The 18976-nt window shown below is 45.8% G+C and overlaps 2 protein-coding genes across 3 annotated transcripts in view; both read right to left on the bottom strand.

The window, feature by feature from the left end:
• The window catches only part of ZNF282 (zinc finger protein 282), a 23322-nt gene extending 22910 nt beyond the window's left edge, over window positions 1-412 (bottom strand). Inside the window, exon 1 of the mRNA XM_034648949.1 lies at window positions 80-412. Within this exon, the coding sequence (XP_034504840.1) occupies window positions 80-244 (165 nt within the window). The 5' untranslated portion in view covers window positions 245-412. The remainder of the gene's footprint in view (window positions 1-79) is intronic.
• Window positions 413-5927: 5515 nt separating this feature from the next.
• Window positions 5928-18976, bottom strand: part of ZNF398 (zinc finger protein 398) — a 54581-nt gene continuing 41532 nt past the window's right edge. For both annotated transcript variants that reach the window (XM_034639074.1, XM_034639080.1), the window contains 2 exons: window positions 13688-13801; window positions 5928-12184 (listed from right to left, as the gene is read on the bottom strand). In XM_034639074.1, coding sequence (XP_034494965.1) covers window positions 11031-12184; window positions 13688-13801 — 1268 coding nt within the window. In that variant the 3' untranslated portion in view covers window positions 5928-11030. The remainder of the gene's footprint in view (window positions 12185-13687; window positions 13802-18976) is intronic.

Here is an 18976-nt window from a genome sequence, read left to right as displayed (position 1 = left end):
CCGCCCGCACCCCCAGCCCCGCGCCCCGCCCCCACGGCCAGGCGGCGCGGCCATGGCGCTGGGCGGGGGCTGCACCCACCTGCATGGGCGGCATTCCCTCGGCCATTTCCCCGCGCAGCGCCGGCTCCTGGTGGCAGACCTCCTCCGGGGGCAGAGCCTGGGCCCAGCTCCAGCTCCCGCTGTCCAGCCCCAGGCCCTGGATGCCCAGCTGCTGAGGCTGCGGCCGTGTTGACACAAACTGCATCCTGGGAGTGCTGTTCCCCGCTCGGGCCGGCCAGGGAGAAGAAGAACGTTTTCCAGGCGCCTTCCCCCTCGCCGGGGCCGGACAGCTCCATCTACAGCCCGTAGGAGCAAACAGTCCCCTTCGGCGGCGCTCCCCGCCCCTGCGCAGCCAGCTCGCCAGCCAATGGTCTCCGAGCTCCTGCCCGCCTGCGGGGACCGGCGGGGGCCACTTCGCGGCCCGGGCCACTCCCACCGCCGCCCGCAAAGTGGCCCTGGGAGGACATGCTCGTCAGAGCCCTCCGTGTGGGATGGCTTGCCCTAAAGTCCCAAACCATGCCAGGTCCTGATTTCTGTTAATTCTGCAAATATGTATTGGGCACCCCAAAGGAAAATGGTGCCTGACCCTTTGGAAAAATTTGCAAGACTAATTGTGTCTCTATCTTCTGGCCTTTGCCCTTCCCTCATCCCTTTGCAGGCTTTACCTCCCACTCTCCCTCCCCAGTCCAAATTAAGCGGGACCAATTCCAGGCCTTTGCATTGGTCTGGATGATACAGAAGTGATCCGGGGTAACGTGTCAGAAGAGGGCGGAACTCTACCTCCCAGGTAAGGCTCACCGCGTTTTAACAGCAGCCTCTTCCAAAACCTTTAAACGTAGGTCAACATCACTTTGAAACATCAAGCCAAATCAGAGGAGGAACCAGGGGAAGGCCCAGGTAGACTGATGGAGAAGATAGGGTGAGGGTGGGAAATCCACTCGCTCATTCCACAAATATTTACTGAGCGGCTACTATGTGCCAGGTGCTGCCTCAGCAGAGGGTGGGCTTTGCATTTGCATATACCTGAGTTTAAGTTCCAAAATCACAGCTCTCTAGCTGTGACTGTGAGCCATTTAACTTCTCTGAGCTTCCCTCAGTCTCTTCAAATAGAAAGGAAGCAAATAATGTTCACTCCGCAGTTGTACAGTCAAATGAGATGAGATCAGGGCTTAGCACATAGCAGGCACCTAACAAAGGTAGTTACCCCCCAAAGATAAGTCTTATCATTATCCTTAATATTGTATCTACTTTGTTTTCCTAAATGACTAGTTCCTATCTTCTTAAGACCGAGCTCTCCAGAGCCACTTCCTGCCCTGTGTAGAGGTGGACCTGCCACAGAATCACCCCAGATGGGGACCCTCTGCACTTAGTAAAATAAAGGGCATTATCCGCCCAAGTGAGACGTGTGCTTAGAGCATCATATTCAGAAGAACAACTATCAGATGCTTTCTCTATTAGGCGTCCTTTCTGGATACAGAATGAGTATCTTGTGGACTGTCTGATCCTCAAGGAGCATACAGGCTAGTGAAAGTTCGATTCCCAGAAGTCAGTGATCTCCTTCCCTCCACTCCCTGGCCACAGGCTGTCCCTCGACTGTAAATACCATGTCCACTGTTGTTGGGGGAACAAGCAGGGTCTGAAAAGTTCCAGGTAAATTCATTTCCACGAGTGAGACACATCGGAGTACATATTCTGACCTACCTAATCATCAGTCATCTTCCCGCTTTCCTAAAAGTGGCAAAGAGAGGCTGGGTTAGCCCCAAAAGTTTAAGCCATCTTTTCAGTAGAAAGCAGTTAAAACTACTTCCCCTTAAGCATTAAACTAGTTATAATACTAGTTATAATAACTGGCTTACACAATAAGTCACCATCATAGTACATCCGCTGCACGTTTCTCCTTCACAGAGGGTGGATTTTCACGAAGCCAGCCTCTCTTGAAACCCCTGCAGCCAGCGCGGCTCCCCAGGGCCACGTTCACTGCCACGATATGCGCGAAGCGACTCAACTCAACTCAAAGAGAATTTAAATCCACAGGTTTCGTTGTACTAGCATGGTTTTATAAGCGTCATACCTAGAAACCATAGGCCACCAGAACCAGTAGTGGCTGCAGCAGGGGGGGACGTAAGTGGGGGGGGGTCAGAGGACACCTCCCAAAAGGAAAACAAGCCCGGCGTGAGGAGGGGACTGCTGTGGCAGCACTGGTGTGGACCCTCTGAGGGGTACTGCAGTGACCGAGGGACTGACAGGGCTGGGAGCTGTGCTAGGGAGGGAGCGATCCTGTCCTGGCAGAGCTGTCTGGCTGCTAGGCTTGTTTCTCTGAATCACTGGGTAACTGTGAGGGAGTTAATCTAAGTTACTGAGGGGCACAGTCGGCAGCTGGGTAATGTGGATTAGAAGATGTCAAGTATCATTGTTAATAAACATCTCCTGAATGGGAAGGACCCAGGACTGGCCCCTCCATCCCTCAGGTGGGAGCTGCTTTTCTTCTCCTCACTAGGAATTCTATAGCTACTGTTCTGGACAGGGTATTTGAAGTGATAGGTGCTGAACCAGAGGATGTGGGAGAGGCCACAGGAGAGGGGATGCAGAAATGCCAGAACGTTTATACATCCTGATGGTTAATTTTATGAATCAATTTGACTGGGCCAAGGGATGACCAGATAGCTGGTAAGACATTTCTGGGTGTGTCTGTGAGGGTGTTTCCTGAAGAAATTAGCGTTCAAATCCATAGACTGGAGAAGATGCCTTCACAACTGGGAGTGAGCAGCATCCAATCCCTTGAGGGCCTGAATAGAACAAAAAAGCAGACAGGAGCAGATTAGCTCCTTCCTGGAGCTGAGACATCCATCTCCTCCTGCCTTTGGGCATCCACTGTCCTGGTTCTTGGGCCTTTGACTCAGAATGAATGACACCACTGGCTTTCCTGGTTTCCCAGCTTGCAAATGGCAGATCATGGAACTTGACCTCCAGAATTACATGAGCTAATTCCTAGAATAAACCTCCTTTCATAGATCTCTGTATATCCTGTTAGTTCTGTTTCTCTGGAGAACCCCAATGCATGTGTCCCTCATTCCTAAGTCTTTCTGGTGCTCCCGTGCACTCCAAGACCCATCAGCAACCGCAAGCTTTATTTGAGAAAAGGAACCTCCAGATTCACTCAGCGAAGTGAACAGAGTAACCAGATTCGCACTTCTATCTTGGTGTCTCCCATGCCTAATTTAACAAGCAGCCTTAATAAGGACGACAGTGTAATCCATGGGAAGGAGAAAGGAGAGCACCTTCAGCTCCCCTCACCCACTGGCAGACCTGTGGTTACAACTTCCTGTCTTCACTTGAGGATCTAGTTACGCCAGCCTCCAGAGGAAGGGTAACCTGTGGGTGTCCACGTCCCTGGCATCCTAAATGTGACTAAAAATCAGAGGCAGGGCTCATGGAGGAGAGGGCGCCACTTAGAAGAGGGAGAAAGTGTTGATGTGGGGATCACAGTAAAATATTTTTTATAACACAGTTTTCAGGTCAGTTTGCTCTTGCTAATGAGTTTTCAACATGCTTGCCTTTTCAGATCCACTTTTGCCAACATTTTTATTCAAACCAAGTGCGGGCGCACACACACTTTCCCTCTTTCTCACTAACTTCTAAAAATTCCTGCTTTTCAGAAAGTTTAGAGAAAATGCTACTTTTTCCCTCCTGAGTTTATTCTCAGCCTACTTCAAATAGGCATTTCATCACCTTTTTTACAAGTCTTGACATAGTAGACGAGTGAAGTTTGTTGGCTTTTCTTCAGTTCTTAATGACTGTGTGGTACTTTGCTCAGTCTTAAGAAACACGTAATTGCTTGGGTGACTAAGTGAGTTAGCTACTCAACAGTTCTACCGCAACGGGTACCTGGGGCTTAGGGAGCCTGTGTATGCAGAAGGCAGGTTTTGTGTTGGAAATTAACAATTGCACTATATTCTCTCGAATCTTCTCAAGGGTATCCCTTCAACTTTTAAGCGTGGAGTTGATTACTAAAAATGGTCAAAATTCATTCAAAATGAAGTCCTGAGTGCATACAGAATAATACTGGTTTTCCTAAATGCAGCAGATAGGGTGTGAAACCACGTGTTAATTGTTAAATCTGAGCTGGTGAACTATGGACTCTGGGAAACAAACTGAGGGCTTCAGAGGGGAGGAGTGTGGGGGATTAGGATAGGCCGGTGATGGGTATTAAGGAGGGCACATATTGCATGGAGCACTGGGTGTTATACGCAAATAATGAATCATGGAACACTACATCAAAAACTAAGGATGTACTGTATAGTGACTAACATAACATAATAAAAAATTATTATTAAAAAAATAAAAAATAAAAAATATTAAAACTAAAAAAAATTTGAGCTGGTGATGACATCATCACGGTCCCTCTCCATTCTTCAGCAAACTGCTAGCGTCACAGTAGAAGTCAGGGGACAGCGCAGGCACCCGTCTGTGCTTATCCAGGATCCTGCCTGTGTTTCACAGACCAGGGCTCTGGACAGCGCCTGCGGTGGGCACAGAGGAAGTGAATGCTGCTTTTCCCACGGCCTCTAGAGGTCCTAACTTAACTCTGGAGACCAGTTAGAACTTTTTCAACAGCAATTCTCACAGCCTTATCTCCCACCAAGTTATGACGTCCCATTGTGGATTCATCTGCCCTTTATTAATTTCCCGTCCACAGCCCCCTGCTCCAGTAAAGCAGGCTAACTGGTCACTTCCAGTCCAATAATTTTCTCATTCTATGATCTTCTAAACTTGCGGGCACACTAGAATCACATGGGGGAACTTAAACAAACAAAACACCCAGGCTCTGCCCCAGGCCAATTAGATCATGCCAGGGTGGGCCCTGGCATAAATATATATTTTTTTAAGTTCCCCAAGTGATTCTAATGTTCAGCCAAGAACAAACCACTGTAACAGTCTCCCTCCCCATGTGCTTGTCCCAGCCTCACGGGATCACTATGCAGAAATTAACATCCTGAATTATTACTTAGTGTCTATTAAATAGAGGATTGATTTAGTTATTGTTCATTGTTTTTATCCTGATGTTTACTCAGTGAGGTTGGCTTGTAGATATTTTTCTTACAACGTTTTTTTAAACTAGAATTCAAAGCCAAGAACTGACTTATTTGTACTGCTTTCTGTACTTTCTGCTTGCTTAACCCAATCTCTCCAGTAACGTGCCTGCTTTCCTAACTTGTTAGAATTCCTCATGTACATAAAACTGGTTATCTTGCATACATTGCTGGTAGAAGCCAGTGCATTAAATGGGTTGACCCAACACTTTCTGCAGCACTTTGTTTTCAATCTCTAGCTTCTCCCCAGCACAGGCAAGCAAACTGGAAGCAAAGAAACGACCAACAACAACAACATCCAGGAAATTGTTGAACTGGTCAACAAGTTATTCTGCAATGACTACGTCAACAGTTTCCTAGGCCTGCGATGTTTCAAAGCACTTCTGAAGACCTTTCCTCATTTGAGCGCCCCAACACCTATGTAAAGTTGGTCAAGTGGGTATTATCTTCATGCTAGGAATGAGAAAACCCAAGCAAGTTTATAAACTCTGGCCTCCTGACTTCCTTTCCAAAAACTTTACCATTCCAATAATCCTTATTCTTATAAAGTATTATAAATGCTCTACATAAAATATTTTACATTATAAACACAAGGAAAAATAACCACTGAACGACCCCGGTACCCTAGAACCATCATTATTATTTTGGTAGGTCTCTTTTTTCCCTATGCTTTAAAAAATTGCAATGAAATGCATACTGCATCTCTAAAACAAAATTTTATCGTTTTGCTAGGACTTTGTCAGTTCGTTTGGCTTTGGAGTAATTATAATATGGTTAGAATGAGATTATAAGAATGCATACCTCTCCAAGGTGTTTATTCAAGGTGTGTCAAAGCAATCGCTCAATAGGGCAGAATGTGGGGAGAAACCAGACAAGGAAAACGGGACCCAGATGTAAAATCTTAAATTCCATTATTTTAGAGCTGGAAGGGACTTTAAATCACCATCGTGTATCTGTCTGAATTAGGAAAATGAAATGTACACAAATTGAGTGCCTTGCTCCATATCAAGTAGGTAGACAATGTTCAGCTAGGACCAGAATCCAGTTCAGTTGGTCTTCCCACTGTGCAATCGTGCACTGACCACCCACGTCTCTACCATCACAGGGCCCATGAGGGATACAAAACAAGACATGGCCTCTGTTCTTGGGTAGCTTACTTTCTGGACCGGTTTCAAGATTTTACAGTAAATACTGACTTTGCTGATAAACACAAAGCCACATAGCTCAGTGAGATTTCATCAAATATTTTAAATGTACCTGGCAATGTTTGAGAGCGTGGCAGCACACTGCTTTTGAGGCTTCTCTGGCCTGTACTGATCTGCCTTCCTTAGTGGTTGATTGGTCCTAGGGGTGAAATACTTTTTTGAAGAGGCAACTTGACCAAGCTGACAAAAGTCATTGTGGATGTGTATATGATTATGGCCAGAGTTACAGTTTAAAAAGAAACTGGAGAAGGGTCATAAAGGGAGGAGTAACACCCCAGAAAGAGAGATTGCTCCTTTTGCAAGATATATAAATAGTACCTTCCAGGTCCTTTATGCTAAGGACAAAAAGCTCTGGTCTATAATAGTCCTAATGAAGTAAAAGTCTTTGAAGGAATCCTGTCACAAGTGGGGAAACTGAGATTCTTGCCTATCCTAAAAGTATAGAAGTGCAATCTGGGCCACGATTTGCCATTCCCAAGTGAATCTACGGGCCCACGGACCCTGGTGTTGGGAACACAGGCCCCTTCCTCCTGACTACAGCTGTCTAACCCAAGAAGAGCCTGTAACCCAAGGGCAGCCAATCCAAGGGTTGGCTGGAAACTTGTGTAACCTGGTGTAAGAAGAGGAGCTGGGCCAGACCCCCTGCTTTAGAATCTGAAGAACAACAAAAGAATCAGAGCTGCATGGTGTCATGGTACACAGAAACTTGTGGGAGCCAGGAGGTAGAAAAGATAGGGCACAAGAAGAGGTTAAATGGAAGCAAAAGATGGCAGGCAAAAAGCTGAGACATCCAGCAATCGTGTGCTTCCGTAGAGCAGCCTGGATTTGACCGTCTCTCTGGTCGGGCCTGGACACCTTTCGTGATAGTTGTCGTAGTGGCGCTTTCTGTGTCAGGCTCTGTGCTAAGGACTTCACACTGGCTTCCTTTCCCTCGGAGGCACGGATCTCGTTCTCACTGCTTTCCAGATAAGGAAACTAGGCTCCTGATGGTGAAGTAACATATGTTACTTCTGATGATGCCAGGACCCGAATACAGGTCTGACTCAGAGTCTAGGCCCATTACGCTGTGCTCACCCACGTGTGTCCTTAAGTTAAGGTTCTGTGTGCTCCCCCACCCACCTCCTCCACTGCCTGCCGGTGTGACCTCACTTGAGGTCCTTTTGCTGCAAAGAGCCTGACACTTCCCTAGTCTAAGAATGTCTTGTATATAGACCCTGTGAGAAGTGAGCGCTTCCTTTGTAGAGTGAACAGAACAGGGTCAAGGTATCCACCAAACACACAGAGAAATCTGATGATAGGAGTTCCTCATCTGTGAGCCATTTGGGGAAAGACTGGCTTTTACTCATTGCTACTGAATAGCCCTCAGATAGCTTTTCGTTGTCTAAGAAGCTGCGATATGGGGGGATGGGGGGGAGAAGGATTGGGGTCCTTCTGACTCTCCTCGGAGAAAATGTGAGCAGAATTTTCCATCCCATTTGGAATGAATAAAGGAACCGAGACAGTGAACGTGTTATTCCCCATTAAGCCATAGGGTCTGATCCTGGTTGACATAGGCATGGTTACCCAAGTCTCTCCAAAATGCTCCAAAAAGAAGCCCAGTAGAGTCCCCCCACCGGGAACTTTGCCGTCCTGATTATTAAAGATGAGAAAGTTATGTGAAGCACTGCTCTAGCCAGAGCCCAGCTATGGTGTTTCCAATATCGAATATCCAGCAAAAAGGATCAGAAACTTCTCTCACTTTCTAGGCAAGCAATCAACTTCCATTTATTTTCACAACTGTGGCTGAAACAGAGGCTCATCTAATGGTGACAATGAAAAACGGTAAGCAAAGAGTGAATCTGGTCATAGTCCACATCTGGACCTGCTCTGAGGAGACAGGCCTATTTGTGTGTGACAGACTTCTTAGCACAGGGGGCAGACTGATGAAGAGCGCATTTCTGGGTCCTCCTCTTTCCTGCCTGTCTTGTCCTGACAACCGATCCTCAAGTACTTCAAGTGCAGTTAAATGCAGGGTTTCTCTCAGGAGCCCTTGATGGACCAAGTTTCTCCACACACTGAAACCTACCCGTTGGACTTAACTTTTCCACTGAGCACATTTTATGTATCCGCTCTTGAATGTTAAGCAAACAAACTCTAGAGCTGGCCTGGAGTTCTACCTGGTAGAGGATGGGTGCTGGGAAAGGAGACCAGAATGCACAGTTGGAAACCCGTGGTGTGCATGGGACTGAGGATTAGGAGAACACCTACTTCCGTCATTCTGGCCTGGCCCTGCCCATTCCCTTTCACTGAGCGTCATGGCTCTGCCTCATTGATATTTGAACCGTGTTCACATCCTGCCAAAGTCTGGGTCCCTGCTGGCTACAGTTCCTTGCAGAAAGGACTGTGGGATCTATCTGCAGCATTTTAACCTGCAGGTCTCTGTCATTAACAAGCTCCATGTCCTCATTAAATCTTTGAGTAAAAAAGAATTTCTGATATTATCTAGACCAACATCACACCTCATGTAGGAATCCCTTTGAAGCACACCCTGGCAAATATTTAAATGCCTCCAGAAAAGGGAGCTCACCACCTAAAGATAGTACTTTAATTCTTCTCTCTTTTAATTAGGAGACCAAGGTGCAAACCAGAGCTGGGTCTCACACCAAATTCCTAGTGGGTCAGCAGTGAAGCTGAAACCTTGGCTTTGGGAGCCCCAGAACCCCCACATTTATGCATGGTATGGGTCCAGATTCTAGCTAGAAAGCTCTCAATCCCAATATGCCAGGGTTCTGTTCATCAGTTGTCTTGGTTTGTTCTATACTGGGTTTTTTCATGGCCTTCAGACTATAAATTACGGCAGCAGACTAGGTCTCACACCCATTTCTTAGGTCTCCTGTGACCCCCGGTATTGTGCATGTCACAGAGTCGATGTCTCATAAATGCACTCATTCTAAAGAGCAGCATGTTCAGACAGAGCCTTCCCAGGAGCGAAGGCTAACACTTTTTCCTAGTGTGTTTAGGCAAAGCTAGGCTGGGTGAAGGTTGGGCTGGGTGATAAGGAAAAAATGGGTCTCTCCCTTATCATTTCATCAAGAAAGTGTTCTAAGTACTTGCAGACCTTGTTTCCAGGCATCTTGAAAAGATTCAGGGGAAACAGAGCATAGGAATAAACAGCTTTACTGCCCAAGACTTAGGGCAATCTCTGTCTCCCACCTCAGGCTCGCAGCAAGAGTAAAACAAATTGAGTTCAGTCAAGTTTCAACAAGAATGTCTCTGCTCTGATTTGGGGGTCTTATTTGGCTTTGCCTGGATAGAAGCCAGAGATAGAGAATTTTGTCAGAAGAAATGTGTCACAAGTTTTATTTTTTGTTTTTCTGTTTTTTTGTTTAATTTCTAGAGGTTCACTTTTTTCCTTTCACCAGGCTCATTTTGCAGTCTCTAAAGGGAAAGGGACTTATGCCCAACTGCAAAGCTGCTGAGGAGCAGGACCACACTCAGAAGCTCTCCTCTGACTGAATGTCCCCAAAAAAGAACACATGGTAGCCAAGGTCCCTAAGAGCAGAACAAGCAGCAAGAGGCTGTCCTTGTCTGTATGTGGTGCTTAGCGCTCAGGGATCTACAGAGTTCCTCAATCTGCCCGTTGCCAACGGGGAGAGTCAGAAGGGGTGAACACACACTGTGATGGCTCCAGAAAGCTGCATTATAGCACATCGTCTCACTACGGAGGAAATGAAAGCTGAGCTCCACTGGCACTTTGTGAAGCTCCATAACGCTTCCAGAAAGTGCTGTGATCTTTTCTGCTGAGAACTGTCAAGAATATGAGACACCAAGAACAGAAAAATCAGCTTATTAGCTTGGAGATACGGAAAAATTTGACGTAAATGACTCCTTATAAGAAACATGGTTCAGGCACAAATTTTAGGCTGTTCTGGGCTAATTTCGCCGGGCTCTCTAGATTTTAAAGCTAGCGCTGAGAACACTGCTCCCACTTTTTTAACCAGGACCTCGGCAAATGTTCCTAGCAGTTTAAATGCCAGTACGAGCCTGAATTCTGCAAATCAAACTATTCAAAGAACTGTTCTCCTTAGGAAACTTTTAAAGTCAGACTTCTTGCTCCCCCAATATTAAACAAAATGTATTAAAAGAATTAATCTAGGAAACCTAGGGAGGCAGTCTTAAGTTATCATTTTGGGAGAGGCAGTACATGAGCACATGAACAGACTTTAGCTCCTATCAGGGAGAAGCAGTACCATGGCCTGAGGCTCCAGCACTCTCTTCTAACAACCATCTTACCATCAGGGAATTAATGAGGTTCCATTAAACATCCTCATGCCTCAAGATGGGCTTCGGATTCTGGAGGCTCTTCCCATGCACCTGTCTCTACCTAGAGCCACAATCATTATCAATTTATCACCCTGTGATGGGTTAACAGGGGTCAAATCTTGCTTTCCAACCTCTCTGCAACATTCTTATATAACTTCTGCTTAGGTAATACTTTTGTAAAGATCGGGATGCTGGGCTCCCTTCCAGGTCTTTCTGGGTTTCAAAATGTGGTGTTCTTGCGATGTTGTGAAGTTCCAAAATTCCAGCATGTCTCTTGTCAAGTGTCTAAGATCCCAAATTCCTCGACGGGCCACATAGCGATTACTGCAGGGGGTGGAGGGGCTCGCGGGCACAGATAACCGGAGAGCACAGATAACCATGAAAGGAGCGAGGTTTACAAAACTCCCCCTCCGCTCCCTTCCCCATACCACTGGTTGGCCTCTAGACCTTCGGTGTTAACGGCTAGGCCGGAGGTCTCGAGCCCGGGGAGGAGGGGCCCCGGGGGTTCGGGCGGCTGTCCGGACGGGTCACTGTCGCCCCCGCAGCCTCCACTGTGGCCCGAGCGCAGGTGGTCCTTGAGCGTCTGCTTGTAGCGGAAGCTGCGGCCGCAGTAGGCGCAGGGGTAGGGCCGCTCGCCCGTGTGGATGCGCTGGTGCTTCATGAGGTGGTGCTTGCGGATGAAGCTCTTGCCGCAGTGCGCGCAGCTGAACGGCCGCTCACCCGTGTGCAGCCGCCGGTGGTTGAGCAGGTGCTCCTTGCGCATGAAGCTCTTACTGCAGTCAGTGCACGGGTACGGGCGCTCGCCCGTGTGGATCATCTGGTGGCGAATCAGGGCCGAGTGGCCGTTGAAGTCAATGCCACACTGGGGGCAGGAGAAAGGCCGCTCCTGCGCGTGCCCCCGCTGGTGCAGCAGGAGGCTGATCTTCAGGCTGAAGCTCCTGCCGCACTGCGCGCAGCGGAATGGCCTCTCGCTGGCGTGAGCGCGCCGGTGGCTGGTGAGTCGCGCCTGGTCGGCGAAGCGCTTGGGGCAATCGGGACAGGGGAAGGGGCGCTCGGTGCTGTTGTGGACCCGAAGGTGGTAGGTGAGTCTCGACGGGTGCGTGAAAGTTCTGGCGCAGTGTGGGCAGGTGGGGGGCGTCTCGCTAGCGTGGGGCTGGGAGCTGCTGCTGAGGTCGGCCTGCTGGGGAAAGTGCTTAGGACACTGGGCACAGGATAAGGGGTGCTCACCTGTGTGGCTGCACTGGTGGGTCAGCAACATGTCTTGGCTGAGGCTCTTGCCACAGTGGTGGCATGAGAATACCTGCTCCCCAGCTGGAGGTGGCAGGGGGTAGCTACCCAACTGAGTAAAAGTCACTTGGCCCTCAGAGGCTTCCGCCAGGTCAGTGGCTGGACGTCCAAAAGGCGCCATGGATGCGGACGGCTGGCTTTTGAAAGCCACATCTGAAAAAGTATCCTTTGCTGGTGGTGGTGGAGAAGAGAAGGCCACTGGGACCTCTGGGCACAAGGACGCTCTGGCGAGGCTTTCGGCTTTGATGACAAGCTCTTCATCTGAAAGAAAGGACTCAGAGTCACACCTGTCAACAGCTGTCTCGTGGTAACTCCCGGTAAACCCACCCAGCTCTAGCCGAGTGTTCCGAGCTCTTAATTGGCTCAGATAGGAAGCTCAGTGGAGGTCTGAGATAATCATCAAGGCATGTAGAGTCCCTGCGGCAAATCATCAGAGAGCTCACCGCGTGCCCTCTTCAATGCCCCCTGCTCTGAAAAGGAGAAACCCGGCAGCCACCTTGGCAGCGCTCCTTTCATTCGTCCTCTGCTCCCGGATGTTGAGTCTGCTGCCTTTTGTGACGAGGCCTAAAATTACGCATTCACCTGCTCCTACTTCTCTTCAGTTTGCCAGATAAATCCTTCATGACTGTTAGCTCTCCTTACTTTCCCTGAAAATCAAGTCCATGTTTCTTTTTTTTTCTTTTTAAAGATTTTATTTATTTATTCAACAGAGATAGAGACAGCCAGCGAGAGAGGGAACACAAGCAGGGGGAGACGAAGAAGCAGGCTCATAGCAGAGGAGCCTGATGTGGGGCTCGATCCCATAACGCCGGGATCACGCCCTGAGCCGAAGGCAGACGCTTAACCGCTGTGCCACCCAGGCGCCCCAAGTCCATGTTTCTGCCTCTGCATCTCTGCTCATTCTGCCCTCCCTTTTGTAGCCTGCATCCCTCTCCTCCCATCTTCCCAAAGTATCCCCGACCTTATCACACCAATCTTGGAAGGCCCAATTCTGGCTTCACAGCCTGCTGTGGGCCTTATCTAGACACCCAAGCTAAAACTGACGTATGTTCTCCAAACTCCTCATTTCTTTTATAGAAGTTATCCGTCCCACTCACCCTGGAGACTTAACAGTAGGCATGCCCAGTACTGATGTGTGTGTGCCCGATATAAATATCCCAAGGAGCAGAAACGGTTATTTTTTATTTCTGTTTCCTAGAGTCTAAAAGAACATGGGGAATAGAAGATATTTAAAAATAGGTTGCATTAAGTCATATAAATGACTGGGTCCCTTCTGGCCTTGAGATTCTCTTAACCAATTCAGATGGCAAAATACAGATGGCGCTAAGGATCTTGGAAAGAAGCTATTTGCTGCTTCTGCCATCAGTTTGTCCTGAGGGAGAGCTCGTCGTCGTCCACATTTGTGCCTCTCCAAGGACACTCTTGTCGCTATGGCCAGTCGCCTCCCATTTTTGTTCTATCCTTTTCGACACAAGCCTCAAGCGTTCTTCTGTCTTTCCCCGTTCTCATGCCTTTGGTCCCTCTGCGTGCACTTATTTTCCTTCCTCTAACAAATCTACTTTGTCTTTATACTTAAAAGAGTGTGTTTTCTCACTTAAAATTTATCTCGGTCTGATCTCATTTTCGTCTCTCACTTACCTGAGCCTGTCTTTTCTCCCCTTTCCCATTCTTCTTCTACTCCCTTGCCTCCACACCCCCTCCTGTCTGTGGCTTCCTCAGTTGGTCTGGCCCTAAGCGGAGGCTGGGTGGGGATTCCTCACTCACCAGCATAGGCGCCCTTGTGCATGTCACTCTCCTTGGTCTCCTGTGGGGCCCCCACCTGGGGCTCTTCCTCTTGTTTGATCCAAGACAGAATATCTGATGTTGAAATGCCAGGCTCTATTTGGGGGGAAAAAGAGAATGGCTTTCAGGGTTCGACTCAGAAAGTGAAAATGATCATGTGGACTTGTTGAACACGGTCTTGCCCAAATATTTATCTCTAAATACAAAACCAAGGGGCGCCTGGGTGGCACAGCGGTTAAGCGTCTGCCTTCACGCTCAGGGCGTGATCCCGGCGTTCTGGGATCGAGCCCCACATCAGGCTCCTCCCCTATGAGCCTGCTTCTTCCTCTCCCACTCCCCCTGCTTGTGTTCCCTCTCTCGCTGGCTGTCTCTATCTCTGTCAAATAAATAAAAAATAAAAAAATCTTAAAAAAAAAAAAAATAAATAAATAAATACAAAACCAAAACTGAACCAGCCTTTAAAAAAAAGCATACAACAGCTGGAGAACCAGTTCAAAATGAAGCCAAATTCACGTGTTTTTACATGATATACTCAACTTGAGTGACTGTTTTCATTTTAAGACAAATCATAGTTTTCATTTTGGAGATGACACCCTGACACGCACCTAGAATCAGTCAGCAGTGCCTTCCATTTTGTTAGCACTCTCACTTCCAAAATGTTTTCACTTGCTCTCACAGCTTTTTTTAATGAAATAATGAAGCAGGGACTATTTTCTCCATTTCGGTAGAGAGGGCCCCCAGAGGTCAAATACATTGCCAGTAAGGAAGTATTTATGGTGAAACGCTGTATTATCAAAAGTTTGCTTTAGGGGCGCCTGGCTGGCTCAGTCAGTTAAGCGTCTGCCTTCAGATCGGGTTGTGATCCCAGGGTCCAGGGATCGGGCCTTGCGTCAGGCTCCCTGCTCAGCCAGGGAGCCTGCTTCTCCTTCCCTCTCTGTGATCTCTCTCACTTTCAATTTCTCTCAAATAAATAAATAAAATCTTTAAAAAATAAAATAAAATAAAATGTTGCAGGAAAAAAGCAGAAGAAGCCAAGACTGACCAAAAAAGTTTTTCTTAGATGTTAATTAAAAAACAAAGACATTCCCAGAATTACAAAGTCAGGTCCACTTAAACACAGATCTGACTTCTTAGAAACATAATTTTCAGGTTCCCAATTCTGGGTTCTAACAGATCATATTACTTCTGCCTGTTAAATGGTGCAGCTCATTGTTTCCTGAACCACCAGGGAGAGGGGAGAATAGTCTTTGTGAGTCCCTCAGGCCTGGATGGGGGGGTGGGTCTTTTGGAAAGAAAAAAGAACAGCCTGTAAAGACTTTGCACATAACATGGCTCATTTGGTCAGTACAGAAACAGCTGTGTGTGCTATTCCAGCCAAGGCTTATATAGCCTTTTTTGGCCTAAAAGGACAAGCTGGCAAGCTGACAAGGTGCGGAGAGTAAACTCAAACTATATTATTTCTCAAAAAAGCCTTATAGGCAGGTTCTGGTTTTATGTGTAGCAAATAGTCAGAACTCACTGTTTTGCCCAATACCTTTTAAATCAGAGACCACTGAAATCTAAAGGTGTGCCCAAAGCAGAAATATGAGGTTGGACAAGGCTGAGGCCCAAAAGACTGGCAGGTTGTGTGGCGAGACTGGGAAGATACAGGTTTTGGCCTGCACAGCAGACTGCCTTTCCAACTCCCTACTTTAAACTACAGGATGAAATGTATTAAACATAGTCCAACCTTATCTTTCTTTTCTCCCAGATTTTATACCCACACACGTCTTTATATATAAAGAGAAAAGCAGGAGAGGACAGACTGGGTTTAAGGAAGAGGATCTTTTCGCAGATACCCAGAGGATGAACTTTCTATTCATCAAAACCATGAGACTTTTAAAATGCATAATTGCTTCTTTTTATCAATTTTCTGAATGAGTTAGTGCTCTAGAAATCTCCAAATGTCAATCACATGGTTTTGACCTTTTTTCTTTCTTTCTTTTTTTTTTTTTGGTTTATCATTATGAACTCCTAGAATGTTATGTGGTGAGTTTTAGTCCATTGCTCAGATTGTCCCTTCTTTGGCCAGCAGGAGTCCCTTCAGAGCAGCTCTGTCTTTTCACATCATCAAACATCTAGTTCCCTTCATTTCTGGTGTGACAGATTATCCAGGTTCATCCTGTACATTTCCTGCTCCACACACACAATCACTGATCTGAGAAATGGAATTCAGAGACTACAATCTGGATGATAAGGACGCGAACTGCTCATAGGTTGTTGTTGCTTCTAGTTCCTCTCCATGGACAGAGCTATTAAAATACGTATCTTCTAGAAAAAGTGTCGAGTTAATGTTAATATTTATGATTCATATTTAAGATTACAGGGTTTTAATTAAATCCTTTGATTTTATACTTGTGTCTTTTCTCCCTTACCCTGAAAATTTTGGTTCCTGATGACATTAACATAATCTTTCACTTTATCTGAATACTTGTGTCAAAATAATACCAATATTATAAACAAAAATATGAACTCAACTTAAGATTATCTTGTGATTCTTTTAGTCTTCAGGATATATCCCTCTAGGGATATATAGTTAAAATATTATGTTTAGTCATTTGAAAGAAATCTATTCTATGTATTTATGTTACACGCCTATCATACAGTAATTATTTCAGCCTGTGCCTGATTTTAATTTTTGTTTTTTAAATTATGTAAAATATTTATAAGTTTCCAAAATCAAAACTATAAAACAAGATACATTCAGAGAGGACTAGCTTCCACCCCAAATCTACCTCTTCTTGTACAGGTAATCACTCTTACTGGTTTTTGTTTTATTTTTCCGTTGTTTCTTTGTAAAAATATAAGCAAATATATATACATCTTCATTTTTTTCCCTCTTTATATGGCATACTATTCAAACTGTTCTGTACCCCAGTATCTTACTTGAAAATATATTCTGGGCATCTGTGTATAGCAGTACACAGAGATCTTTCTCATTCTTTTTTATAGCTGTACCATGTAGCGGTACCACTGTTTATTCGAGAGTGCCCTATTGATGGGTATTTGGATTCTTTCCAATCTTTTGTTACATTAGTCAGGAGCCAACCATAAAAGCTACGGAAGGGTAAAAAAGCAACCCAGTTCTCCAGAAATGTAAATGGCTGTTGCTATTAGAACCCACTGGGTAAGTATATCTTCACTGAACTTGGGAAATCCCAGGAAGCTAACCCTTCCTGTTGAATAATGATGCTAAAAGTTCCTCTGGTCATTTAACTAGATCAGTACAACTAACGAAATATTGATCTGATTACATAAATGGGGCTTGGCACTATTGTCATAGAATGCACAGCATACTGTAGTGTCTGCTATAATTTGGTGGGAGTAGTGGCAGTAGTCTGAGGACCTTTTGAACGTGAAATGAAGGAGCAGGAGACCCTGAACACTGTGATGGCCTGATACAGACACCTGCACGGTGACAGTATTTGGCAACTGCCGGCCAGGCCACCACAACAGCTCGCAAAGCACAGCCCTCACAGGCCTGAGGAGCCCCAATAGTGGATACTTACAGAAACCCGGAATGAAAGTAAAATCATGGGCTCATGCCAGCAGCAGGCTTTGGAGAAAGCCAGAGAATAGAGAAAAACTGAATACTAATCAGGTAGACGGAAACGGAAAAATGCCAAGGTTCTAGGTTTGAGAGGAAGTTAGAAAAGCTGAGGGGTGCCTGGGTGGCTCAGTCTGTTGAGCTTCCGACTCTTGATTTTGGCCCAGGTCATGACCTCAGGGTCATAAGATCAAGCCTTGCATAGGGCTCTGTGCTCAGCGGGGAGTCTGCTTGAGATTCTCTCCCTCTGCCCCTTATTCTGCTCGTGCTCTCTAAAATAAATAAAAATCGTTAAAAAAATTAGAAAAACTGATTACAAGAAAATATGAAAATTCAATGTCTACACTGGTTGAATGTCATTTTAACTATGAGGAGATCTGATTGTGTGTGTGTGTGTGTGTGTGTTTAAAACAGGTAAGGACCCATGCTGTCTGTAAAGAAGCTGGAACCCTGAGGTTCTGGAATATGTACAAAGGTATAAACCGAGTTAAAATGGTGCTGAGATTAAGCAGACAACAAACAATACTTGACACATGAAACAACCATTGGTAAAAATATAAAAACTTTCTTTTGAAACTTTCTCTGAGACCGGTGTGGGACTAAAACGTTGCCAGGTGAATGTGTTAAGTATTGCGTAGTAAGTTAAACCTCTAAGTTTTATCACTGCCAGGATGATTCTTGTTCTCAAACAGGATAAACTAAAATAAAAGGATTATCATATTGGGAGGTGCCTTAATCACTGATTTTGTTTTGGAAAAGATGGCCTCGCTGGACTAGAGTGAACAGGTGAAGACAGGGGATCAGGACGATGTACCCGCAACAATGACCATGAAGTCTCCCCACAACTGCAAGATTTAGAAATGAATTCGCTTTACTTCTAGGTCATTCTACAGTCTTGGCGTGAGTTCATGACTTCTGAACCAAAAGAAAGGCAAAGATAATGGACTTTCAGTAATTATTCCATTTGAATTCCTGGGTCAAGTTTTTCTCCAAAGAATTCTAAAAACTTGGTAGTTCAATATTCAAACTATTCGTGACCATATAATGGCCACACACACACAGCTGGTCTGCTCTTGGCCCTAGAGATACAGTTAAAGAACGGCAGAAAATCTAAGATTATATTTTTCTGTGTTCTCGCATTCACTACTATTCTCCACTAATTGTATGCAATTTTATCCACGATACTAGGCATCAATAACTATTCCCTAGGGAGATATGATAATTTTTCTTTCCCTTCACTGGATTCAGATGATGGGCATAGAGACAGAATGCAAAATTAATTCCAAGATATTTGGACATAAAAAGGAAGGGGTGTCACATGGTACCATTACTATCCTCATATCCATTCTTCCCATTCTACCTATATATTTAATTATAATGCATAGCTCTTCTAAAGCTCCAAAATGAAATACAACAATAAATTATGGGCTTTATGTTTTAAGAAATATGGACAAAATCCAAATGTATTTTAGAAAATTGAGGTTTCTTTTTTTTTTTTTTTAAAGATTTTATTTATTTATTCAACAGAGATAGAGACAGCCAGCGAGAGAGGGAACACAAGCAGGGGGAGTGGGAGAGGAAGAGGCAGGCTCATAGCAGAGGAGCCTGATGTGGCTCGATCCCATAACGCCAGGATCACGCCCTGAGCCGAAGGCAGACGCTTAACCGCTATGCCACCCAGGCGC

Source organism: Ailuropoda melanoleuca, chromosome 1, assembly GCF_002007445.2.
Source record: "Ailuropoda melanoleuca isolate Jingjing chromosome 1, ASM200744v2, whole genome shotgun sequence".
Taxonomy (NCBI): domain Eukaryota; kingdom Metazoa; phylum Chordata; class Mammalia; order Carnivora; family Ursidae; genus Ailuropoda; species Ailuropoda melanoleuca.
The sequence above is the reverse complement of the archived record's forward strand: the minus strand, read 5'-3'. Positions and strand labels throughout refer to the sequence as shown.